The sequence below is a fragment of the Crinia signifera genome, chromosome 1, assembly GCF_055691185.1.
Source record: "Crinia signifera chromosome 1, ASM5569118v1, whole genome shotgun sequence".
Lineage (NCBI taxonomy): Eukaryota > Metazoa > Chordata > Amphibia > Anura > Myobatrachidae > Crinia > Crinia signifera.
Window position 1 is genome coordinate 464,961,134 of NC_139217.1, and position 26,292 is coordinate 464,987,425.

General features: G+C 50.8%; 1 protein-coding gene across 1 annotated transcript in view; it reads left to right on the top strand.

Moving 5' to 3' along the window:
• The window catches only part of EPG5 (ectopic P-granules 5 autophagy tethering factor), a 99,500-nt gene that overhangs the window by 52,074 nt on the left and 21,134 nt on the right, over positions 1 to 26,292 (top strand). The window contains exons 19-31 of the mRNA XM_083155341.1: positions 208 to 405; positions 1,353 to 1,463; positions 1,790 to 1,912; positions 4,601 to 4,767; positions 4,858 to 5,085; positions 12,836 to 12,959; positions 14,349 to 14,493; positions 15,592 to 15,766; positions 16,712 to 16,874; positions 18,045 to 18,187; positions 19,302 to 19,458; positions 22,172 to 22,366; positions 24,575 to 24,788. Coding sequence (XP_083011467.1) covers positions 208 to 405; positions 1,353 to 1,463; positions 1,790 to 1,912; positions 4,601 to 4,767; positions 4,858 to 5,085; positions 12,836 to 12,959; positions 14,349 to 14,493; positions 15,592 to 15,766; positions 16,712 to 16,874; positions 18,045 to 18,187; positions 19,302 to 19,458; positions 22,172 to 22,366; positions 24,575 to 24,788 — 2,143 coding nt within the window. The remainder of the gene's footprint in view (positions 1 to 207; positions 406 to 1,352; positions 1,464 to 1,789; positions 1,913 to 4,600; positions 4,768 to 4,857; positions 5,086 to 12,835; positions 12,960 to 14,348; positions 14,494 to 15,591; positions 15,767 to 16,711; positions 16,875 to 18,044; positions 18,188 to 19,301; positions 19,459 to 22,171; positions 22,367 to 24,574; positions 24,789 to 26,292) is intronic.

The following is a 26,292-nucleotide window of genomic DNA, read 5'->3' on the forward strand; positions in this document are numbered from 1 at the left end:
AGGCTCACGCATGCACGGTTTGTGCATGCGCAGTCATTTGATAATCGCAGTTCTGAATAAGGCCCTAAGTGTACAGGAGATGGTTAGTGCTGGGGAGATAACGGACAGATGGCCCAGGACACGGGGTGCACAGGGAATGGGATGATTGTGTCATGGACCTGTCTAGACTTCGGAGACCTGACCAGTGCTTCTTCGCTTGTTCCACAGGCCCATATTGCCTCTAGCACCAGTCCTAACGATGTGGGCCCAGCGGCGGTGCTGGAGTTCTGGACGCAGGTTCTCATAAGCCAGCAGCACTGGAACAGGGATAAGAGCAGCCTCCTCCTCATGGACCAGCTGTGCAAGTCAGCGTTCAGATACGCACAAGAGGAATGCATGCAGAAACTGATCTACCAGCAACACAAGGTAAAACAGGGAGGGGGGCGGAGTCACCCCAGTGTAATACAGTGGGGCGGGAGGGGGGAGGAGTCACCCCAGTGCAATACAGAGGGTGGGAGGGGGCGGAGTCACCCCAGTGCAATACAGCGGGGCTGCAGGGGGCAGAGTTACCCCAGTGCAATACATTGGGGCGGAGCCAGTACAGCGGGGTGGAGTCATCCCAGTGCAATACAGCGGGCGGGAGGGGGCGGACTCACCCCAGTGCAATACATTGGGACGTAAGGGGGCGGAGTCACCCCAGTGCAATACAGTGGGGCGGGAGGGGGGAGGAGTCACCCCAGTGCAATACAGAGGGTGGGAGGGGGCGGAGTCACCCCAGTGCAATACAGTGGGGCGGGAGGGGGGCTGAGTCACCCCAGTGCAGTACATCGGGAGGGGGCGGAGTCACCCCAGTGCAATACATCGGGATGGGAGGGGGCGGAGGCACTCCAGTGCAATACAGTGGGGCGGGAGGGGGGCGGAGTAACTCCAGTGCAATACAGCGGGTGAGAGGGGGGTGGAGTCACCCCAGTGCAATACAGCGGGGCTGGAGGGGGCAGAGTCACCCCAGTGCAATACATCGGGACGGGAGGGGGAGGAGCCACTCCAGTCCAATACAGCGGGGTGGAGTCATCCCAGTGCAATACATGGGGACGTGAGGGGGCGCAGCCACTCCAGTGCAATACAGCGAGACAGCAGGGGGTGGAGCCACTCCAGTCCAATACAGCGGGGTGGAGTCACCCCAGTGCAATACAGCGGGACGGGAGGGGGCGGAGCCACTCCAGTGCAATACAGCGGGACGGGAGGGGGCGGAGCCACTCCAGTGCAATACAGCGGGTGGGAGAGGGTGGAGTCACCCCAGTGCAATACAGTGGGGTGGGAGAGGGCGGAGTCACCTCACTGCAATACACAATATGTGAACTTTCCTCTTGCAGGACGCGCTGGGTTATCACTGCGATCGTGGTATTCTCTCCTCCTTTGTCGGCTGGTTCGTGGCTGGCAATGTGACTCCATCTTTCATCGATAACAACTACAACCCCTCTCAGGTACTGGTGGAGTAATTCTGTGTTGGAAGTAGTCCTGTAAATATTGTAGAATCTGGCCACTGTGTGCTCTTTCTGCTTTATGGAAGAGCCATAGGGAGCTGAAGGCAATACAGTATTGTCAATAGCTCAAATCCAGGAGACCTAGACCCCAGTGGTAAGTGCTTCTTGTGTCCACCTCGTCCTGGTACAAGGTAGGTTATCAGAGCCCTCTCTCAGACACCTGGGCTTGTTATTTAGCATGAAGTTCTCATCTCTAGCTTGCTAGCCTGCTGCTGCTTCTATAGGTAAAGCGTTCCTTCCTCTCCTGTCACCCATCTCTCCCCCAGATCTGGTTCTCCTGGACTGTGCTGATGACCGAGTCTCTGTTTGAGGAAGATTCCCAGCTGCGCCGAGTAGTGGAATATGAGCTGCTCAACAATTCGTCCATCAGTCCGGATCAGGCGCTGAAGGTATCTCAGCATACTTCACAGTCATGGTGGAAGGTGTTGATAGGATCACCGCAGTACCCACATTTACACACTGATCTGGAAGGGGTTTTAGTGAGAGGGATTTTGTGTTAGGAGTAGGTTATCTCTTGGCCTTTCTCTTTGGTTATGTGTCTTGTATTTTTAGTAATTCTATTTTGTCGTCTATCTTTAGTTGACACTTGCATGATGTAGGGTCTGTCTTGTATACTGTTTACTCTTGTATATTATATTATCAATATCATTTTATATGTAACTTATGGTGTGTACACACGTTAGATGTGTCTATCCACGATCTGATCAGATAGGATCGTGGATAGGATCTTAAGGCACATCCGATTTGCATCCTATCTTGACTATATAGTGCAGATCTGCACTATATAGACAAGGCAGCCAAGACTTTCCGGCTTCCGATATGTGAACGCGCATCGGGATCGGATCGGGATCGCAAGGGTTAAAACCCTTGCGATCTGCATCCGATGCCGATCCGATGTTGACTATATCGTCAACATCGGAAAGGAAATCGGACCGTGTGTACACAGCATAAGGGATCTCCTTTTATGCACATTAGGAGGACTTTGTAATATATTTGGTTGCCTTGGGTGTGGTACAGGGGTCCGACAGTCCGGATCCCGACAGTCATTATCCGGACCCCGACTGGCTGGACCAAGACAGCATGGTGAGCACAACTAAGCCCCTTGCGAGCTTGCTGCGCTCGCCACGCTGCGGGCACGGTGGCTCGCTATGCGAGCCACCTATTCTATTCTCCCTCTATGAGGGTCGTGGACCCCCACGAGGGAAAATAGCGGGTAGCTGTCGTTGTTTTGACAGTCGGGATCCCGACGTCGGGTGAATGCCTGTCGGGATCCCGACTGTCTGGACCCCGTCCGGCACCCGTTGCCTTTGGGTTAAAGTCTTGTCTTAGAGAGGGGCTCCCTTGTCCTGTATCTTAGAGAGGGGCTCCCTTGTCTTGTATCTTAGAGAGGGGCTCCCTTGTCTTGTATCTTAGAGAGGGGCTCCCTTGTCTTGTATCTTAGAGAGGGGCTCCCTTGTCCTGTATCTTAGAGAGGGGCTCCCTTGTCTTGTATCTTAGAGAGGGGCTCCCTTGTCTTGTATCTTAGAGAGGGGCTCCCTTGTCTTGTATCTTAGAGAGGGGCTCCCTTGTCCTGTATCTTAGAGAGGGGCTCCCTTGTCCTGTATCTTAGAGAGGGGCTCCCTTGTCTTGTATCTTAGAGAGGGGCTCCCTTGTCTTGTATCTTAGAGAGGGGCTCCCTTGTCCTGTATCTTAGAGAGGGGCTCCCTTGTCTTGTATCTTAGAGAGGGGCTCCCTTGTCTTGTATCTTAGAGAGGGGCTCCCTTGTCTTGTATCTTAGAGAGGGGCTCCCTTGTCCTGTATCTTAGAGAGGGGCTCCCTTGTCCTGTATCTTAGAGAGGGGCTCCCTTGTCCTGTATCTTAGAGAGGGGCTCCCTTGTCCTGTATCTTAGAGAGGGGCTCCCTTGTCCTGTATCTTAGAGAGGGGCTCCCTTGTCCTGTATCTTAGAGAGGGGCTCCCTTGTCCTGTATCTTAGAGAGGGGCTCCCTTGTCCTGTATCTTAGAGAGGGGCTCCCTTGTCTTGTATCTTAGAGAGGGGCTCCCTTGTCCTGTATCTTAGAGAGGGGCTCCCTTGTCTTGTATCTTAGAGAGGGGCTCCCTTGTCTTGTATCTTAGAGAGGGGCTCCCTTGTCCTGTATCTTAGAGAGGGGCTCCCTTGTCTTGTATCTTAGAGAGGGGCTCCCTTGTCCTGTATCTTAGAGAGGGGCTCCCTTGTCTTGTATCTTAGAGAGGGGCTCCCTTGTCTTGTATCTTAGAGAGGGGCTCCCTTGTCCTGTATCTTAGAGAGGGGCTCCCTTGTCTTGTATCTTAGAGAGGGGCTCCCTTGTCCTGTATCTTAGAGAGGGGCTCCCTTGTCCTGTATCTTAGAGAGGGGCTCCCTTGTCCTGTATCTTAGAGAGGGGCTCCCTTGTCTTGTATCTTAGAGAGGGGCTCCCTTGTCCTGTATCTTAGAGAGGGGCTCCCTTGTCTTGTATCTTAGAGAGGGGCTCCCTTGTCCTGTATCTTAGAGAGGGGCTCCCTTGTCCTGTATCTTAGAGAGGGGCTCCCTTGTCTTGTATCTTAGAGAGGGGCTCCCTTGTCCTGTATCAGAGAGGATCTACCTTGTCCTGTATCTTAGAGAGGGGCTACCTTGTCCTGTATCTTAGAGAGGGGCTACCTTGTCCTGTATCTTAGAGAGGGGCTCCCTTGTCCTGTATCTTAGAGAGGGGCTCCCTTGTCTTGTATCTTAGAGAGGGGCTCCCTTGTCCTGTATCAGAGAGGATCTACCTTGTCCTGTATCTTAGAGAGGGGCTACCTTGTCCTGTATCTTAGAGAGGGGCTACCTTGTCCTGTATCTTAGAGAGGGGCTACCTTGTCCTGTATCTTAGAGAGGGGCTACCTTGTCCTGTATCAGAGAGGGGCTGCCTTGTCCTGTATCAGAGAGGGGCTCCCTTGTCCTGTATCTTAGACTACATTGTTTGGCATCATAGGTAACTCATGCTTGTATTGGTTATTAGATGGCCCATACTGTCTGTCTGGGATATTACGGTGTGTGTGTTTCCTTGCTTGTATGTCACCGTGGTCGCTCTACCCCTTGCAGAAAGCACAGCAGCAGCTGAAGTTGCCCATCGTGCCCTCTGTACAGAGGCTGATGATCTACCGCTGGGCTCACCAAGCCATGGCAACGCCCGCAGATCACCCCCTGTTACCCTTTTTCTGGCAGAAGTTTTTCCTCCTTTACCTCAACCGGCCGGGACCACAGTACGGGTAAGACGGCTTAGTAGCCGCTGATGTAACGCTGATGGCTTTGCTCTGCGTACCGTCTAGAACATCTCGTTATGTTTGTTCGGTGCCCAGGTTGCCGGTCGATGGCTGTATCGGGAAGAGGTTCTTCAGCAGCTCGGCCAACACACACCTGCTGAAACAGATGAAGCGTCGCCTGATGGAAGTGGCCGATTTCCACCACTCGGCCAGCAAAGCCATGAGAGTCCTGCTCCCCATGGACGGGTCCCCGGTGTTCTCCGACTCGGGGGGCAGTACCCACGATGGTATGACCTGCCCGGATCTGCACAAAGAGCTGGTCAAGTAAGGACTCTCTGATATATTGATGTAACTTTCGGTGGTGAACACTGAGCAGCTGGACTCAAGGTGTCCTCCAGAACGTGGCCACCATAGTTCAGTGCCTGCCGCAAGCTGTGTGCTGTAACCCCTAGCAACCAATTCGACACAATCAATCGTTAATACTAGAATCCTTAATGTTGCTATGGTTACAGCAGCTTTCTGCACAGTTATTGAGCACCAGGTTATACACATTCCTATGTGCAGCGCCTGGCCTCTGATGGACTACCACCGGTCCCCTGATGTCTCTGCCTGTATGTCATGTGCTTTGTTGTCATAGCCCCAGGATGATTTCCAGAGGGTCTTGCAGGCTTATATTCCAGGCAATACAAATAACACACCTTGCGCTCTCTTATGTTGCTTAATAATTAATAAAGAATGAAAATCAGAATTTTTGGATAAAACAGCTATTTTATTATTGTTAATTGATTGTAAGTGCTAGCTTTTTACTAATTCGAAGATCTTAAGACTGGTCCTGCGCAGTATCACTCTGTGCTGACCCGATGGTAAGGGTTTAGGGTTATCTTTTAGGGACTCCCTCACCTGGAACCTATAGTCAGCCACAGGAAACTGGAGTGGACCAAATGGGAAACACAATGGGTGATAAAGGGTAATGATGCATATGGGGGAAAGGGGGGTATGCCTAAAAAGTCTGTGCAAGAAAGTCTTTAAACTGAACAATTGTTTGCTGGAAATGTCCTTAAGGGTGTATGAGTCTTGACTGTCTGATGCCAAAAATACGAATACGCTTAAAATATTTGTTTTATGAATACCAATATTTTTGCCGTATTTGGCTTAGTAAGTTTACCCCATTGTGTTTCCCATTTGGTCCGCTTCAGTCTCCCGTGGCTGACCATAGGTTCCAGGTGAGGGAGTCCCTAAAAGATAACCCTAAACCCTTATCCAAAAATTCTGATTCTCATTTTTTATGAATGAATGAATGAATGAATTATTAAGCTAGATAAGCGAGTGCAAGGTGCGTTATTTGTATTGTAGATTTGTCCTAGGGGAGTGGACGTCTCCTACACTGTTGCAGCACTCAGTCCACTTAGGTAAATTTGCGTGCAAGCCCTAATTTTAACTTTAACATTATATTCCAGGCAGCTAGTAGTAGGAGAGCAGCACTTTTTTGGGGGGAATAAAAAATGACTAATCATGGACCTTAGACATATCACAAAGTAAAAGAAAAAAGATGGTGGAGCGCTTATACTATACAACTAGATGATTCATCCCGCCCTACGGGCCTCTTCACACCGGCGTAAGGGGCTGCGCCCCCTTAATTTGTGAACATTTGTATATGAGAAAGATGGTTAGAATTGTATGAAAGATGGCCTGTATTGCAACTTGAGTTATAGGTGAAATGTGTTACATAGAGAGCATATGATGTGGAATGGGGGTGTATTGTTTTGTTTAATTAAAAAGCGGTTACAGAGTAAGGTGTACATTGATAGTGTGGATGGTACAGTGACATTTGTGGGTGTGGGGGGGGGGAGGGGCTGTGTGTGCGTTTTGTTTAGGTGTGTGTGTGCAATAGTATAGTTTCTGAGTCAGCGGCTCCCCACTGGTGGAGGTCACGACACAGGAAAACAGGAGGCTGGGTAGTGATAGGGGTGTGTGGGCATAAGGGGGACTAAAGAGGAGGGTGGGGGACACTGTGCAGCTTCTGCCAGTGGGTGAGGGTCCAGCGTTGCAGTACAGGATGGTGGCCCTTAGTCAGTGTCTCCTCCTACTGGGTGAGAGTTAGGGTACATGAGAGCAGGAGGCTGGGCTATGAGGCATGATAGGGGCATGTGGGCAAAACAGCGTCAGCGACTCCCCAGTGGTGGAAGTTACGGTTCAGGAGAGCAGGAAGCTGGGTAGTGATAGGGGTGTGTGAGTATACGGGGGACTAAAGAGGGGCTTAGGGGTGCCGTGAATTGTGGGAGGGGCGTGGGGGGTTTCGTGAATCAAGGGAGGGAGGGGGCGCAGGTGTCCGCGGATCGCGGGAGAGGGCGGGGGTCTGCAAAGCGTGGGAGGGGGCGTGAATTGCGGGAGGGGGGGTTGCGAATTGCGGGAGGGGGGTGTGTGCGGGGGGTGACGTGAATCGTGGGAGGGGGCGTGAATCGTGGGGGGGGGTGCGCGGGGGGTCCATGAATTGCGGGGGGGGGGGGGCACGGGGCGCGATAAATCACCTAGTTGGTTATATATTCTTGTAGAAGGATGGTAGGATGTTGCTGTCATTCAGAATGCATTTACATAAACAGTAATAGTAGCAGTAAAAGATCTGACTTAAAACACCTACAGTAAAACAGAACAGGTGTTATATATTATACAAAGAATTGGTTGATGATGTGTAGGTTGACGTGCACATAATTGTCACTGTAAAAAAATTGCTACAAGAAAAAATCAACACAGAAAGGTCAACACATGTAAATGTTGACATAAGTGTGACACTTCATTGGTGTCCATGTCGACACATGAGAATGAATATGAAAACATTCAAAAAAGAAAAATAAATCTTCAAAAACTCATGTCAACCTTTTTCATTGTCGACCATAGCCGTGTCAGTGTTTTGCATGTGCCATTTAATCCTGGGGTTGCCGTGAATCGCGAGCGGGGGAGGGGGGGGGGAGGAGGTGAGGTGTGTCCGCGAATCACGGGAGGAGGGGTCGTGGGTGGATGCCGTGAATTGCGGGAGGGGGGGTCGCGGGGGGGGGGGGTGTGCGTGGGTGCCGCGAATCGTGGGAGAGGGGGTGCGGGGGTTTGCAGTGAATCGTGGGAGGGTGGGTCGCAGGGGCGGGGGGTTGCTGCAATGACAGGGGGGAGGAATCGCGGTAGGGGGGGTCGCGGGGGGTGGGGGGTACCGCGAGGAAGGGGGGGCCTAGGGGGTTGGCACAAATCGTGGGAGGGGGGGTCGCGGGGTGCCACGAATCGCAGGAGGTGGTGTGTCACGGGGTGGGGCCGCAAATCGCGGGAGTCGCCGCGAATTGGGGGGGTGTGCTGTGAATCGCGGGAGGGGAGTCGCTGGGGGGTGCCGCGAATCGCCACAAGAAAAAATCAACACAGAAAGGTCAACACATGTAAATGTTGACATAAGTGTGGCACTTCATTGGTGCCCATGTCGACACATGAGAATGAATATGAAAACACTGAAAAAGTGAAAAATAAATCTTCAAAAACTCATGTCAACCTTTTTCATTGTCGACCATAGCCATGTCAGTGTTTTGCATGTGCCATTTAATCGTGGGGTTGCCGTGAATGGGGGGGGAGGAGGGACACATTAGTGTGTTTCTGGACTTTCTTCTTAATTTATGGATTAACATCACCTGTGCTTAAACACCTTTCTTATCAATTACCCTGTTTAAAACAGGTGATGACAATCATAAATTAAGATGGAAGTCCACAAACAGAGCATTCTGTCCCTCCTGGAGAGGGTCATGTTGGGAGGTATGGAGGTGTGGGGCGCTCACCTGGTGTGTCTGGTGAGTAGCTGTGTCTTTGCTGTGTAACATAGAGAGGCAGACCCTGGCAGTCTGGCACTGTGGGCTCACTGGGCTGGTTCTCTGTCGTGTGAGTCAGTCATGTGAGTCAGAGGCTCCACCCAGCGTTACAGCTTCAGGCACACTTTGAGTGACAGATGTAGCCAAATATATATGAGACTAGGTGATTCATCGCGCCCTACGGGCGCTCTTCACACCGTCGTAAGGGGCTGCGCCCCCTTAATTTGTGAACGTTTGTATATGAGAAATATGGTTAGAATTGTATGAAAGATGCCTTGTATTGCAACTTAGGTGTCCGCGAATCGCGGGAGGGGGGGTCGCGGAGGGTGCCGCGAATTGCAGGAGGGGGGGTTGCGGGGGGTGCCGCGAATTGCAGGAGGGGGGGTTGTGGGGGGGTAGATGCTGCGAATCGCGGGAGGGGAGGGATTGCAGAGAATCGCGGGAGGGGGGTCGCGGGGTGGGTTGCCGCAAATCGCGGGAGGGGGGTTACGGGGGCGGGGGTTGCGGCGAATCATGGTAGGGGGGGTCGCGGGGGTGTGCCGTGAATCACGGGAGGGGGGGTCACGGGGTGGGGTGCCGAGAATTGCGGGGGTGTGTGTGTGTGCCGTGAATCGCGGGAGTGGGGGTTGCGGGGGGGGGGGGGGGGGGGGGAGTGTGACGCGAATCGCCACAAGAAAAAATCAACACAGAAAGGTCAACACATGTAAATGTTGACATAAGTGTGGCACTTCATTGGTGTCCATGTCGACACATGAGAATGAATATGAAAACATTCAAAAAATGAAAAAAAAAACTTCAAGAACTCATGTCAACCTTTTTCATTGTCGACCATAGCCATGTCAGTGTTTTCCATGTGCAATTTAATTCTGGAGCTGCTGCGAATCGCGGGGGGGTGCCGCGAATTGCGGGAGGGGGGGTCGCGGGGTTGGGTGCCGCGAATCGCGGGAGGGGGGGTTACGGGGCGGGGGTTGCGGCGAATCATGGGAGGGGGGGTCGCGGGGGTGTGCCGTGAATCACGGGAGGGGGGGGTTGTGGGGGGGGGGGGGGTGTGACGCAAATCGCCACAAGAAAAAATCAACACAGAAAGGTCAACACATATAAATGTTGACATAAGTGTGGCACTTCATTGGTGTCCATGTCGACACATGAGAATGAATATGAAAATATTCAAAAAATGAAAAAAAAACCTTCAAAAACTCATGTCAACCTTTTTCATTGTCGACCATAGCCATGTCAGTGTTTTCCATGTGCAATTTAATTCTGGAGCTGCCGCGAATCACGGGGGGTGCCGCGAATTGCGGGAGGGGGGGGGGCGCGGGGTTGGGTGCCGCGAATCGCGGGAGGGTGGGGTTCACAGGGGTTCCGGTGGGGGGTTGCCGCGAATTGCGGGAGGTGGGGGGTCACGGGGGGTGCCGCGAATCGCGGGAGGGGGGGTTGCGGGGGGTGTGACGCGAATCGCCACAAGAAAAAATCAACACAGAAAGGTCAACACATGTAAATGTTGACATAAGTGTGCCACTTCATTGACACATGACAATGAATATGAAAACATTAAAAAAATGAAATAAATCTTCAAAAACTCATGTCAACCTTTTTCATTGTCGACCATAGCCGTGCCAGTGTTTTGCATGTGCCATTTAATCCTGGGGCTGCCGCGAATCGCGGGGGGTGCCGCAATTTGCGGGAGGGGGGGTCGCGGGGGTGGGTGCCGCGAATCGCGGGAAGGGCGGGGTTCACAGTGGTTCCGGTGGGGGGTTGCCGTGAATTGCGGGAGGGGGGGGGGCGCGGGGGGTGCCGCGAATCGCGGGAGGGGGGGTTGCGGGGGGGTGTGACGCGAATCGCCACAAGAAAAAATCAACACAGAAAGGTCAACACATGTAAATGTTGACATAAGTGTGCCACTTCATTGGTGTCCATGTTGACAGATGACAATAAATATGAAAAAATTAAAAAAATTAAAAATAAATCTTCAAAAACTCATGTCAACCTTTTTCATTGTCGACCATAGCCATGTCAGTGTTTTGCATGTGCCATTTAATCCTGGGGCTGCTGCGAATTGCGGGGGGGGGGTGCCGCGAATCGCGGGAGGGGGGTCGCAGGGGGGTGCCGCCAATCGTGCAAGGGGGGGTCGCGGGGGGGGTTCTTTTTGCCGCGAATCGCGGGAGGGAGGTCGCGGGGGGGTGTTTTTTCCGCAAATCGGGGGGGGGGGGGTCACGGGGGAGGGTTTGCCGCGATTCGCGGGAGGGGGGGGTCGCAGGGTGGTGGTTATGCCGCGAATTGCGGGAGGGGTCGTGGGGGGTTTCTTTTTGCAGCGAATCGCGGGAGGGGGGGTCGCAGGGGTGTTTTTGCTGCGAATCGCGGTAAGGGGGGTTCGCGGGGGAGCGGGTGTTTTTGCCGCGAATCGCGGGAGGGGGGGGCGCGCGGGGGGGGAGGTTTTGCCGCAAATCGCGGGAGGGGGGCGCTCACCTGGTGGCTGTGGATTAGCAGTGCTGGGCAACATGGGAAGGCAGTGGGTGTCTGGCACTGTCTGTGGGCTCACTGGGCTGGTTCTCTGTCACATACCTCCCAACATGACCCTCTCCAGGAGGGACACAATGCTCTGTTTCTAGACTTCCCCTTAATGTATGATTGCCATCACCTGTTTTAAACAGGTTAATTTCTCAGAAAGGTGTTCAGCACAGATGAAGGCAATCACACATTAAGAGGAAAGTCCAGGAACAGAGCGTTATAGACACAGACACCCACTTTGAGTGACAGATGTAGCCAAATATATAGGAGATAACACACATTAATCAATTGGGTATCACATTAAAATAAATACAAATTTATTAAATAAATATAAATATATGCTAACGACAATTAAAATATGCACAGAATAAAAATTATTGCTAAGGACAGAGGAATAATTAATGGTAATTAATTGTCGTTAGCATATATTTATTTAATAAATTTGTATTTATTTTAATGTGATACCCAATTGATTAATGTGTGTTATATATATATAGTATAAGCGCTCCACCATCTTTTTTCTTTTCGATTTGTTAATATTGGACTGACACCCCCCCCCCCCCAGGTGTGGCTCCACATCCCATTCCTCTAGCGCCTGTGTTTGTTCATCTAGGTCAGGCATGTCCAACGTTGGCCCTCCAGATGTTGTAAAACTACACATCCCAGCATGCTTTGCAATAGTTTTAGCATTTTTTAATAGCAAAACTGTTGCAAAGCATGCTGGGATGTGTAGTTTCACAACATCTGGAGGGCCAACGTTGGACATGCCTGATCTAGGTGAACACATCTTTCTACCTTAGACATATCAGTGTGGAATGATGAACCCCTGTCACATGACGGAAGTACGGATGTGTCCACATACACTACACCTATCCCCCACCAAGTAGCCTCATTTGGCACGCCATGCAACTGTTCCTGTGAACCAATGGGGTAATTCAGACCTGATTGTACATCCACAAATTTGCAGCGGTCAGCATTCAGTCAGACTGCTCCCACCTTTGCGAATGAATGTGCACGCTGTGCGTATGGATGTGTATGGCCCAGCGAATATGTCCAAAACCCATCGGAACTGGCTCACCATCGTATGATCGTATGATTATTACACTGGGCACCAGTCATCGCAGGCTCGAAGTAGCCCCGAACTTACGATGCAATGGAAAAAAAAGCATATCTGGCCTGGAGCCTAAAACGGGTATGGGTCGTTGGGTCGACCCTAAGGTCGTCTGGCCTTAGGTCGACACATGAAAAAGGTTGACATGCCTAAGATTGGCAGGGACAAAAGGTCGACACAAGCATTAGGTTGACAATAGGAAGGTCAACAGTCAAAAGGTGGGTTTTGTTCTGGTTCGTCTGTTCGGGCATTCCTTTGTTTGGGCGCCCGAACACATGAATGGCCGAGCACAGCCCTGATCCTCCCCGAGCGGCCCTCATACATGTATGGTGGTGGAGCAGAGTCAGGAGATTGACTACTTACATTTACATGCAAAAATGATCTAGCTCCTCCCCCTCCACACCCATTGGCTGCCTGGGAATTCCATTTTTACGTATTATTTCGAGAGATGTGCAGGTTCTGATTTACTCTGATTTCAAAGCAGAATCTTATTGGCTATCCCAAATCACATGACTGCTGTTGACAGTTGATAGCCAATTAGATCCTGCTTTGAAATCAGAGTAAATCAGAGCCTGCACATCTCTAGTTATTTCTGAACAGGTTTTGTCTTTTCCTATAGGTTATTTAATGTTTTTATTGTGTGGCTGGAAGATGACAAGTTAAAGAAGGGAGATGTGTATATCCCAACTCTCCCCAAGCAGTACGACCCCCATCGGCTGGCTAAGATCATGCGCAATGAGCAGGTGAGACCAATTATGTCAGTGTTTGTGTATCATTTCATCTCTTTATCCTCTGCTTGTTTATGTACTATATTTATTAGCTGGATCACAGACTTAGAGTTATATAGTGGGAGGAGCAGGGTCCTCAGCAGCACAGAGTATATCAGGAGATGAGTGATGTGTCAGTGAGGAGAGGGCTGCATGTGACAGGGGCAGTGACATGATGTGAGGAGGGGAATAGAGGCAGCAGGTAGCCACAGACTGAGAGTTATATAGTGGGAGGAGCAGGGTCCCCAGCAGCACAGAGTATATCAGGAAATGGGTGATGTGTCAGTGAGGATAGGGCTGCATGTCACAGGGCTGCATGTGACAGGGGCAGTTACATGATGTGAGGAGGGCAATGGAGGCAGCAGGAAGCCACAGACTGAGAGTTATATAGTGGGAGGAGCAGGGTCCCCAGCAGCACAGAGTATATCAGGAGATGAGTGATGTGTCAGTGAGGATAGGGCTGCATGTGACAGGGGCAGTTACATGATGTGAGGAGGGGAATGGAGGCAGCAGGAAGCCACAGACTGAGAGGGGTTTATTCTAGTTCATTCTTTCTGACAAAATCCTTCTTAGATGGACAAAACCATGTGCACTGCAGGGGGGCAGATTTAACATGTGCAGATAGAATTAGATTTGGGTGAGTTATTTTGTTTCTGTGCAGGGAAAATACTGACTGCTTTATTTTACACTGCAATATAGATCTCACTTTGAAGAAAAACCCCACCCAAATCTAATTCTCTCTGCACAAGTTACATCTGCCCCCCTGCAGTGCACATGGTTTTGTCCATCTAAGAAGGATTTTGTCAGAAAGAATGAACTAGAATAACCCCCAGAGTTATATAGTGGGAGGAGCAGGATCCCCAGCAGCACAGAGTATATCAGGAGATGAGGGATGTGTCAGTGAGGACAGGGCTGCATGTGACAGGGGCAGTGACCTGATGTGAGGAGGGGAATGGGGGCAGCAGGAAGCCACAGACTGAGAGTTATATAGTGGGAGGAGCAGGCTCCCCAGCAGCACAGAGTATATCAGGAGATGAGTGATGTGTCAGTGAGGATAGGGATGCATGTGACAGGGGCAGTGACCTGATGTGAGGAGGGGAATGGAGGCAGCAGGAAGCCACAGACTGAGAGTTATATAGTGGGAGGAGCAGGCTCCCCAGCAGCACAGAGTATATCAGGAGATGAGTGACGTGTCAGTGAGGACAGGGCTGCATGTGACAGGGGCCATAGACTGTGATGTAGTGGAAGGAGCAGGGTGCTCAGCAGCACAAAGTATGTGTTTAAAAGCTGCCTATTAAACATCAGTACACTGAGCAATATTGCAGTCCTGGGCAGACTTTATCTCTCTCTGGTCTCTCACTGTAGGGTCTCTGGATGGAGTTTATTAACATGGAGCGTCTCATACATGAAATCCAGGAAACTGTGAATGTCTGGACTCAGATCAAGGTGGAGATGGACACGAGTCTGCTGACTCCTGCGGTCACTGTGGACACGCCCACTCCGGTGACAAGTACGGGCACAGCGCACTGCGCTACCGAGGGGCAGAGATCAGATTTGTACCCTGGCAATACACAGCTAGACTTTTATAACACTGCACACGTTGGGGTATATTTACTAAAGTGCGGGTTTACGAAAGTAGTTGTGTTGCCCTTAGCAACCAGTCAGATTCTAGCTTTTATTTTCAAGAAGGAATACATATTAAGTAGAATCTGATTGGTTGCTATGGGCAACAGCTCTTTAGTAAGTGTATCCCTAAGACTTTTGAGGAGCAGACGTCCGCAGCAGCAGGTAGTGCACCCCCATAATAAATGATGTTGTCCAGGTGACCGGCGATGGCTCCCTGCTGCCAGAGGTGCCAACATTGGAAGAAGCAGCCGGTGCGCTCAGTGGACGCGGTGGTGGTACTTCTATACCTCTATGTACAAAGCCTTGGCGAGAGATGAAGAACCCCCGCCAATCAGATCCTAGCTGCCATGTCACAGGCTGTGTTTGAAAAAAAAAAAAAAATATGACAGTTAGGAGCGGATTGGCTGGTACTTTATTTTGAACCCTTTATCTCAGTCGAAGACTTAGTACATAGACCCCCATAATCTGGTGATCACCAGGCAGTGATAGCGCATGCTATGGATAACGTACTACACACCCTATCGCCACAGTGGGCACCCATACCAGAAAGGAGGGAGGCACCACTACCAATGTATGTGGCCCAATAGTGGGCCTGATTCAGGATTAATTGCAGAAGTGGCGCGGGCTGGTGTAATGATAGTCAGACACTGAGGTGGGTAGTGTGATCAGATATCCGTATCTATAGGGCACTTCAGCAGCGGAAATCCATCGCCAACTTGCTGCGGTGTACAGAGTAGAACGTGTAACGGATGCAGGTTTGGTGCACGGCCATTGATAGCGGCAGGACAGACGTCCAAGATGAGCAGCGATCCGGCTAGCCGAGCACGTCCACCACAGGCCGTGCACCAAGCCTGGTTCAGTGACAAGACTTTATCACATGCCCGGATTGTTGAACCACCCACGTAGTACAGATGCTTCTAGATGTCTCTGACCGTAACCTTCCATCTGAGATTCGTTCATTGAACTCTTTGTATGTTTCCAGCTGCCAAGGAGAGGATCTTAAAGAACCTGAAGAAGCACAACCCCCCCTGCCCGGGCGTCACCCTGCAACTCATGAAGCCACCTGTACCAGTCATACCCTCTTCTTGTTATATCAACACGCAGGAAGCCATGAAGCTGGTACACAAAGATCTGACCATCCTGCAGCAGCACGCCAAGTGAGAGCCGTGAATGTGGGCATGGCGGGTACAGGGATTACGGGTTTGGTCTGCGGCTCAGAGCGCTGGCCTCTGTAATCGATTGATGTACAGTGGTCACTGCAAAGCTGGCGCGACAAGTGTGCCCATGGAATTGGTTGTAAGCATGCCGTCATTGAAAATACACAGGGCTGTGACTTGTTACAGCCTGGCGTATTAAGTTGCACCCATGGCACGGCACGCCATGTTGGCCATGCTGTGGGCGCGATGGGTGTGGCTACATCTGTAATATGCATCCGGAGTAGGCAACGAGTGACGCTCCTACACTGCCGTCATCCCAGCATGCCCTGCCGCTGTCATAGCTTGCCCTAACGGTAAACTCTCAGCTGGGCATGCTGGCATGTGTAGTGCCACAGCAACGGTTACTGTATTGGGCGTACAATAACAAATATGACCTATCGTTTTCCTTATGATCATGGTTTACCGACTTTGACAGTCTGGGGCTTCCCAGTTGTGTAGAACTACAGATACTGTGGCTGACCAGACATGCTGGGACTTGTAGTTGTAATGCGTTTCCTGGGCATCCCCAATAAAATGCAGGCGTTCCCTGGCCTTTAGGAGGGAATGCTGCTGACATCATCTGCGGTGTCCTCCACCCCACGTTCGCCGCCGTGCACAGGGATGGGGGAGTGTGTGTGTGGTGGGGGGGTCATTGTTTCCGCCAACAAGTTTACACATAGGGAGTGGTGTATCAACCAATGAAAAAAGCAGAGCGGTTGTTCATACCAACCAATCAGATTGGAGGTGTGATTTATCCAGTACATTCTATAAAATGCCAAGTAGAAGCTGATTACTGACTGTGTGGTTGCGACATCTCTCCCCATACTGAGACGTCTGTTACTGTATCACTGTGTTACTGCATTTGTGGTTCCTTGTTGCTAACCAGTCCCTGTGCTTCCGCGGCAGAACGGCCTCCATGCGGGAGTCCCAGCAAGTGGCCTTAGATGGCGAGATGCTCGATACAATCCCCAAACTGTACGTCAACCGGGAGGAGCAGATCGAAATGAAAATGGAATGTCGCAGCAACCTAAATAAGTCCTGCAGCGGACCGGCCGTGGTGATGGTCAAGGTGAGCGGTCCGTGTACCTCTGGCCATGTATTGCTATCGGTGACGGGCAAATGAGGAAGTCTGTACTCCACCAGCAGCACAGAGTATATCAGGAGATGAGTGATGTGTCAGTGAGGACAGGGCTGCATGTGACAGGGGCAGGGACATGATGTGAGGAGGGGAATGGAGGCAGCAGGAAGCCACAGACTGAGAGTTATATAGTGGGAGGAGCAGGGTCCTCTGCAGCACAGAGTATATCAGGAGATGAGTGATGTGTCAGTGAGGACAGGGCTGCATGTGACAGGGGCAGTGACATGATGTGAGGAGGAGAATGGAGGCAGCAGGAAGCCACAGACTGAGAGTTATATAGTGGGAGAAGCAGGGTCCCCGGCAGCACAGAGTATATCAGGAGATGAGTGATGTGTCAGTGAGGACAGGGCTGCATGTGACAGGGGCAGTGACATGATGTGAGGAGGGGAATGGAGGCAGCAGGAAGCCACAGACTGAGAGTTATATAGTGGGAGGAGCAGGGTCCCCAGCAGCACAGAGTATATCAGGAGATGAGTGATGTGTCAGTGAAGACAGGGCTGCATGTGACAGGGGCAGTGACATGATGTGAGGGGGGAATGGGGGCAGCAGGAAGCCACAGACTGAGAGTTATATAGTGAGAGGAGCAGGGTCCCCAGCAGCACAGAGTATATCAGGAGATGAGTGATGTGTCAGTGAGGATAGGGCTGCATGTGACAGGGGCAGTGACATCATGTGAGGAGGAGAATGGATGCAGCAGGAAGCCACAGACTGAGAGTTATATAGTGGGAGAAGCAGGGTCCCCAGCAGCACAGAGTATATCAGGAGATGAGTGATGTGTCAGTGAGGACAGGGCTGCATGTGACAGGGCAGTGACATGATGTGAGGAGCCGTGCGGGGGAGCTACCAGAGCCGGATGGTTGCGAAATGGCCCCAAAAAATTTTTTTATCACATGCAAAACTTGGCACATGAAGTGCCATCGCATTTGTGATCCCTCCTGGGGAGCTGCCGGGACAATCAGGTCGGACTAATGTATGGAGGCCTTAGTGCTCCCTTTTCTCTATACAGTAATTTGTGTTTTATGGAGAAAGGTCATGGTTTTTCGGGTACAGATACTGTAACATCTTTTTTGAACGATCTATTAATGAGACGTGTTCCTGTAGTTTGAAGGCATGCAGATGGATGAATCCGTGAGCCAGCAGCTTCACATTCTGCGCAGAGAGATGAAGCAGTTACAGGCTGAGTCCACTCAACCAACCCAGCTAAACATTATAGAAACTGCCGTCCACCTGGAGAACTTTATAACGTGAGTTATCATTGTACACAATGTCATATCCGATCAATGAGCACAAAATCCGTCAGGAAGATTTGTATTGTCGTTTCATGTATTCTAAATCTATGCGGCTGATCAAGTTTATATTGTTCAGTGGGAATATTTGCATAAACTGGTAAGCGGAGATAGAGGAACAGTCAGACCATTTGAATGCTCACAGCAGCACAGATATTTCAGGAGATGATTCTTGTGGCAGTTTTCTGTCCATCAACAAAGCCCTGTATTGCAAGGCTATCATAGAATTATTAGATTACAACATTTAATTTATGGAGAGGACCTGGCTGTGAGTTTTGTATTGAATCCACCCCTCCAGCTCCCCGCATCTGCCTTAGGGCAGTGGTCCGTGCCCAGGATAGCTGCCCCAACAAAATTACCCATCTTCTAAGGGCACCAAAAGTTCACTGGCTTCTCGGGGGGGGGGGGCCTGTTCCTATGGTACCCTTCAGCAACCCCTTTTTGTCCCACTTTGTTGCAGTCACCCTAAGTATGACTATAGCGTCATAAGCTTCATAACCAAGTCTCAAAACTCCATGCAGCTCAAGATTCCCAGCTCAAGTGATCCGCCAGGGCCCGTGCAACTCTGCTACGTTGGGTGTTTTGTTTTTTGCTGAAATTGTGTCTTAGCCGTAACTAGGACGCACAAGAGGACTCTGCTGAGTAATGTTATATCACACTTGTATATTGTGTGCATCTCAGTCTGTGGGGGTCATTCTGGATGGCTCGCTACGTAACGGTATTTCACTGTTTATAGAGCCTTCTAAAGCCACCGGCTAGCGTACGAATGCCAACAAATATCTACCACTTCTACATCATGGTCTCCTGGTGCACCCTAGTCAAATTTTTGGGTAAAATAGACGCAGGAAAGACGCCCAAGGGAGTCTCATGAGACCTGGCAAGCCAAAAAGGGCTGTTTGGTGCGACTGCAGCAATAATGTGCGAGTTTCCAGATCTAGGTTCCCAGTACTCTGCTAAATAATTCCCATGCAGGAAGTTCCTCATCTGGGGTAACTCGGACGTGCAAGGACTGAGTTCTGTATGAGACCTTTATAGTTGATGTAACCTGTTGCTGTTTGGGCTTCGCACACAGGGCTCTGGTGAACGCCTATAAAGTTCAGTCCCCGCTGGAGATACAGAAAATTGGGATCGGGACCTTCTTTGCCATTGTGGAGTTTGTGTGCGACGAAACCCAGCGTCACCCCCCTTCCCGGCAGTTCTTCACCTCATGCATCGAAATATTGGGGCAGGTGGGTCAGTTTGTTTGTAACTGTAAATGTCATGCACATCCAAAAGGCTCCAAAATACAGGAACCGCAAAGGGTGTCACTGGTCTATATCAGGGGTGGCCAAACCCGGTCCACATATCGCCTAGCTGGTTCACAGCTGTAGTAATTACTAACTGTCTCATCAGAATCAGCTTTATTGGTCAGGTATACTTGCGTATACTAGGAATCAGTTTTCATTACTGTTACATGTCACAGATCACCTAGCTGGTGCACAGCTGTAGTCATTACTAACTGTCACATGTCCCAGATCACCTAGCTGGTGCACAGCTGTAGATATTACTAACTGTCACATGTCCCAGATCCCCTAGCTGGTGCACAGCTGTAGTCATTACTAACTGTCACATGTCCCAGATCACCTAGCTGTGCACAGCTGTAGTCATTACTAACTGTCACATGTCCCAGATCACCTAGCTGGTGCACAGCTGTAGTCATTACTAACTGTTACATGTCACAGATCACCTAGCTGGTGCACAGCTGTAGTCATTACTAACTGTCACATGTCCCAGATCACCTAGCTGGTGCACAGCTGTAGATATTACTAACTGTCACATGACCCAGATCACCTAGTTGGTGCACAGCTGTAGTCATTACTAACTGTCACATTTTCAAACCTGTGCATCCATTCCTACTATAGATCCACAGGTGGCCTGAGACACAGGAACTGATGGTAGATATTCAGGACTTCCCCTGGTTAAAATTAGAGATGTGCAGGCTCTGATTTTACTCTGATTTCAAAGCAGGATCTTATTGGCTATCAACTGTCAACAACTGTCATGTGATTTAGGATAGCCAATAAGATCCTGCTTTGAAATCAGAGTAAAATCAGAGCCTGCACATCTCTAGTTAAAGTTATAGCAAGTTGTTATAGAAAGTAGCAGATTTAATGCAACACGGGCTTACCGTTATGGTAGGGTGATTCCGCTCATACTGCTCTTAATGTAATCTGCATCTAAGGGTGTAGACGCCTCTTGGAGAAGCTGTCTACTCTGAGAAGGTCACATCCACCTTTTAAGTGTTCCCAAGTCATGTTGTATACAAGTGAGATTGGGCCTCAAACTCCTTTTCTCTAATCTCGCCAAGTAGCCGCAGGCCTTACGATTCAGCTGCGCCAAGCATCTTGGTTCTTCATATGTTGCATCTTGTTTGCACTTCTAAAGTGACAAAAATGCACTGACCACTGGAGCTGCCAGTACTTGAACATGTGTGTGCGAATTAGTCGCAAATCCGTGTGAAAAACATGTGGCTACTGCCATTAACCCCGCTATGTTTCTATATGCCTAATTCGTGTCTTCATACAATACATGTTCTGCCAGTTCCAGTACACTGCAAACTGCTATGTATGTGGCCATAATGTGACTGAGACGCAATATTTAGGGAAAAGTACGCTTCTCCACCCATCTAAGTGGCACCAAGAGCATCTTTTTCGCTCAAAATGTGCATCTAATTTGCACAAATAAAACAACTGAAGGTGACAAAACTAGATTGTTAATTTGCATACACATGCTGAGATGTTCTAGAGCGGTCTAGATGTGTGTAATATATATATATATATATATATATATATATATATATATATATATATATATATATATATATATATATATATATATATATATATATATATATACACACACATACATACACACACTATATGTAGTCAAGATCTAGTCAGGTGATGCCGCTTGGGGGCATACATATGGAGCGATCCATGCTTAAATTCTAAATGAGCTAGTCAGATGGCTTAGAACACTGGCTAAAATCTCCCTGTGTGTATGCCCCTTTTAAGGTGCCCATACACTAGCAAGATTTATCTTCAGATCTGGCTGGTTGGAACAAAAACATGGTTATGGATGAGTGACAGTTTGTCAGTTTTCCAGCATTTCCAAACAAATGGTCAACTGTCATTTGCTCTCATCCATAACCATGTTTTTGTTCCTACCAGCCAGATCTGAAGATAAATCTGTGTGTGTATGGCCACCTTTAGTCTGCACTGTGACTGTGGCATTTGAACATGTGGGTGGAACTGACTGAATCTGTACACACAGCGCTACCATGCAGCAGCCTTTGCTTATTCTCACACCAAGTTCCATTGTGCGTTGACGTGGTGATGAGGGGGGAGATGATGGTCTGTTGCAGGGTCGGTGGCGCTGTGGTCCGGACAATGCAGTCGAGTCTGGACTTTTTTGGGGCGGGGACGCCATGGCGGCTGCGAGGCGTCACACGCATCCCTGCAACCCTAAAAATGGTCGGCCTGCATCTGGCTGCCCATTAAAAGCAAAGCAACCAGGTGGCACCAGGTATATGTATCCGATAGACCGCTTCTAGATTGATAATTATGTGGCCGACCACTCTTGGTCAAACGCGTCTAGTTAGATGCCTAAAGATAGTCGACAGCGTCTAAATCATCGATAACTAAAGTTAGACACAAGCATTGGATCAACGGGAACGCCATTCACAAGGTCAACTGGCCTGCGGGGAGGCATTGGGCTGGTGTATAAGCTGGGTGTATGACAAAAAATAAAAATAGGTTTGTATTAACAATGACAGCCAAAACAACCAAAACATAACCATATTGTGTCCTTGCTGGAGAAGAGCTGATGGTTGTAATGGAGATGCTGGTAAATGTTCTATTCTTCACCAGTCTATAATGTCCTCTTGCTTCTCCGTCACCGTAGGTGTTTATAAGCGGAACGCAATCCGAGTGCCGGCCAATACTTCAGACCATCCTGCAGAATCGGAGGCTGTGCAACCTGCTGTCGCCTTACTTCACCCCGGCCGCCTCTCCCGGGGACTTTGTGCACCTGTACGAGAAGGTGGTGGAGGCCATATCGGAGGACAACAATGACGTCATCTTCATGCTGCTAACGAAGGCAGGTTCCGTAACGGCACTTCTGGCGCCCAGATGTATTGGATGTTATGGTATATCTGATGGGTCTGTGGGGTTAAGGGGGCGTCATGCTGTGGCCGGTTCCCTCTTACATAAGGGATGAGGCCAAACTCCGGGATTTCTGGGTTAACGTTTACATTTGGGCACTATAAGGCTTATTTCACTTTTTTCTCAAAGAATTTGGAACCGTAATCCCCCAGACCCATAGCATATAATGTGCACATGGTCCAGGCCACTGCGGGGTGTCGGCCGCCTCTCAGGACGCAGTAGTGACAGTTGTTTTGTGGGGTGATAAAGGGTCTCCGTCTCCGGCAAAACATGAAGCGCCCTTAAAACAAATGTTCCCAGCCCGATTTACACCTATTGATCAGAGTGTGGTGTCCACATTCATAATGCAGGCATGAGAATGTCGACTTGGTCATTATGTCGACATTCGGCATGTTAACGTGCGCGCAATGACAACATTGACCATGATGACATTCAGCATGCGGACACTGATTCAACGCCCGTCGTGGTCTGGAGGTGACTTACATGTTATGTTGGTTAGATAATGACTTCTGGCAGCGAGTATGCCAAACCGTCCCCAAGTGCCTAATCCTAGCCTCCCCCTCCAGGCTGACCCCCCCCCCCCCCCATGTAGCCTAACCCTAATCCCCCCCCCCCTGCAGCCTAACCCTCCCCCCTGCAGCCTAATCCTCCCCCCTGCAGCCTAATCCTCCCCCTGCAGCCTAACCCCCCCCATGTAGCCTAACCCTAATCCCCCCCTGCATCCTAACCCCCCCCCTGCAGCCTAACCCTCCCCCCTGCAGCCTAATCCTCCCCCTGCAGCCTAACCCCCCCCCCCCCTGCAGCCTAACCCTCCCCTTGCAACCTAACCCTAATTCTACCCCCTGCAGCCTAACTCCCCCGCAACCTAACCCTAACCCCCCCCCCTGCAGCCTAACCCCCCCCCCCTGCATCCTAACCCTCCCCACTGCAGCCTAACCCTCCCCACTGCAGCGTAACTCTCCCCCTGCATCCTAATCCTAACCCCCCCCTACATCTTAATCCTACCCCCCCCTGCATCCTAACCTTCCCCGCTGCAGCCTAACCCTAATCCTCCCTCTGCAGCCTAGCCTTATCCCTCCCCATGTAGCCTAACCCTAACCCTCCCCCTTCAGCCTAGCCTTATCCATCTCCACTGCAGCCTAACCCTAATCCTCCCTCTGCAGCCTAGCCTTATCCCTCCCCCTGCAGCCTATCCCTCCCCACTGCAGCCTAACCCTAATCCTCCCCCTGTAGCCTATCCCTCCCCCCTGCAGCCTAACCCTATCCCTCCCCCCTGCAGCCTAACCCTCCTCCCTGCAGCCTAACCCTATCCCTCCCCCCTGCAGCCTAACCCTAACCATCCCCCCTGCATCCTAACCCACCTCCCTGCAGCTTAACCCTATCCCTCCCCCCTGCAGCCCAGCACTAACCCTCCCCACCTGCATCCTAACCCTCCTCCTCTGCAGCCTAACCCTCCTCCCTGCATCCTAACCCTCCTCCTCTGCAGCCTAACCCTATCCCTTCCCCCTGCAGCCTAACCCTCCTCCTCTGCAGCCTAACCCTATCCCTTCCCCCTGCAGCCTAACCCTCTCTCCCTGCAGCCTAGCCCTAACCCCTCCCCCTGCATCCTAACCCTCTCTACCCCCCCCCCCCCCCACATCCTAACCCTCCCCTAGTGCTACATCCTAGAGCCTCCCCCTAGTGTCTAATCCTTGTCATAGTGTCTCAGTGATTTGGGTGCCTTATCTTATCACTGCCTCCTAGTGTTCTGGTGATGTCCGGCTGCCTTATCTTATCACTGCCTCCTAGTGTTCCGGTGATGTCCGGCTGCCTTATCTTATCACTGCCTCCTAGTGTTCCGGTGATGTCCGGCTGCCTTATCTTATCACTGCCTCCTAGTGTTCCGGTGATGTCCGGCTGCCTTATCTTCCTCGTAATGGGCCTGATTCTGTTTGACTCGCTAAGCAGGGTATATTCGCTGCTTAGCGAGCCATCTAACGCAAACCACCTGGTGAGCAAATACCCGCCCCCAGCCGCCGTGCATATCTCTCTGCCAACCAGCGAACGATTGTGCCACCCATTTGCAAATATAAGTCAGCCTAGCCTGACTCCCCCGGCAGTCGCAGTGATGTCCGGCTGCCTGACCCTATCGCTTCCTCTGCAGTTTGATCTGAACCACTGGCTGAACTCTGCGAAACCTTCCATGTCGGAGCGGAGCAAGCTGCTGGAGTCAGTACACCTGGCGCTGTCCCTGTGCGGGCTGATGCCCGAGGAGGATCTGCTGATGCCATTTAATATCTTCTGCAAGCACTGGAACTCCATCCTGCGCTACCAGTTCCCGGACCACTACAGTGACTGCCTGAGGCTGCTCATGCAGAGTAAGTCACTATCAGCGGGGACAAGACTGGGGGAGGGAGGTGTACACACAACCCCACCGCTCCCAACTGACTTTAGCAGAATTCAGGTGTAGTCGTTACTAACTGTCACATTCCACAGGTGCAGTCATTACTAACTGTCACATTCCACAGGTGTAGTCATTACTAACTGTCACATTCCACAGGTGTAGTCGTAACTGTCACATTCCACAGGTGTAGTCATTACTAACTGTCACATTCCACAGGTGCAGTCATTACTAACTGTCGCATTCCACAGGTGTAGTCATTACAAACTGTCACATTCCACAGGTGTAGTCATTACAAACTGTCGCATTCCACAGGTGCAGTCATTACTAACTGTCACATTCCACAGGTGCAGCCATTACGAACTGTCACATTCCACAGGTGCAGCCATTACTAAAGGCCCCCATACACTATGCGATTTTGGGACGATTTCATCCGATTTCGGCACTTTGTGCCGATAATCGGATGAAATCGGCCCAAAATCGTAGGTATGTGACATTTGATCCGATCCGATGCGCGGTCCCGTGCGCATCGGACCGGATCAGGGAGGTCGGACGGTCTGTACATACGATCACGTCCGACCTCCCTGTATGCATATGCCTGCCACCTGACAGGCATATGCATACAGACACCGGGGGAGTAGTGGGGGCGGCCAGCGGCGGTGGGGACGGGCGGCGTGTGCGGTGAGCGCAGTGTACTTACACATAGCAGCAGCGGCGGGGACGGGACGCGCAGTGGCGGCTATTATATTTTTAAAATACTTGTCAAATGACTGGCCGCTCTCTGATTGGCCGGAGAGCTCTCAGCCAATCAGAGAGCGGCTGGTCATTTGACAAGTATTTTAAAAATATAATAGCCGCCACTGCGCGTCCCGTCCCCGCCGCTGCTGCTATGTGTAAGTACACTGCGCTCACCGCAAACGCCGCCCGCTGCCCGCCCCAACTACCGCCGCTGCCCGCCCCCACCACCGCTGCCCGTCCCCACTACCGCTGCCCGTCCCCACTACCGCTGCCCGTCCCCACTACTGCTCACCGCCCTGCAGCTCCCCGGGGTTTTTTTTTACATGGGATAAATCGCATGCGATTTATCCCATGTAAAAATGGCACATCAAGTGCCAAATTGTATGTGAGCCTCCCGGGGAGCTGCCGGGCGGCTCGCAGGTAAATTGGGTCCGACTTGTCCCTAGGACAAGTCGGCCTAATGTATGGGGGCCTTAACTGTCACATTCCACAGGTGCAGCCATTACTAACTGTCACATTCCACGGGTGCAGCCATTACTAACTGTCACATTCCACGGGTGCAGCCATTACTAACTGTCACATTCCACAGGTACAGCCATTACTAACTGTCACATTGCACAGGTGCGGTCATTACTGTCACATTCCACAGGTGTAGTCATTACTAACTCACATTCCACAGGTGCAGTCATTACTAAATGTCACATTCCACAGGTGCAGTCATTACTAACTGTCACATTCCACAG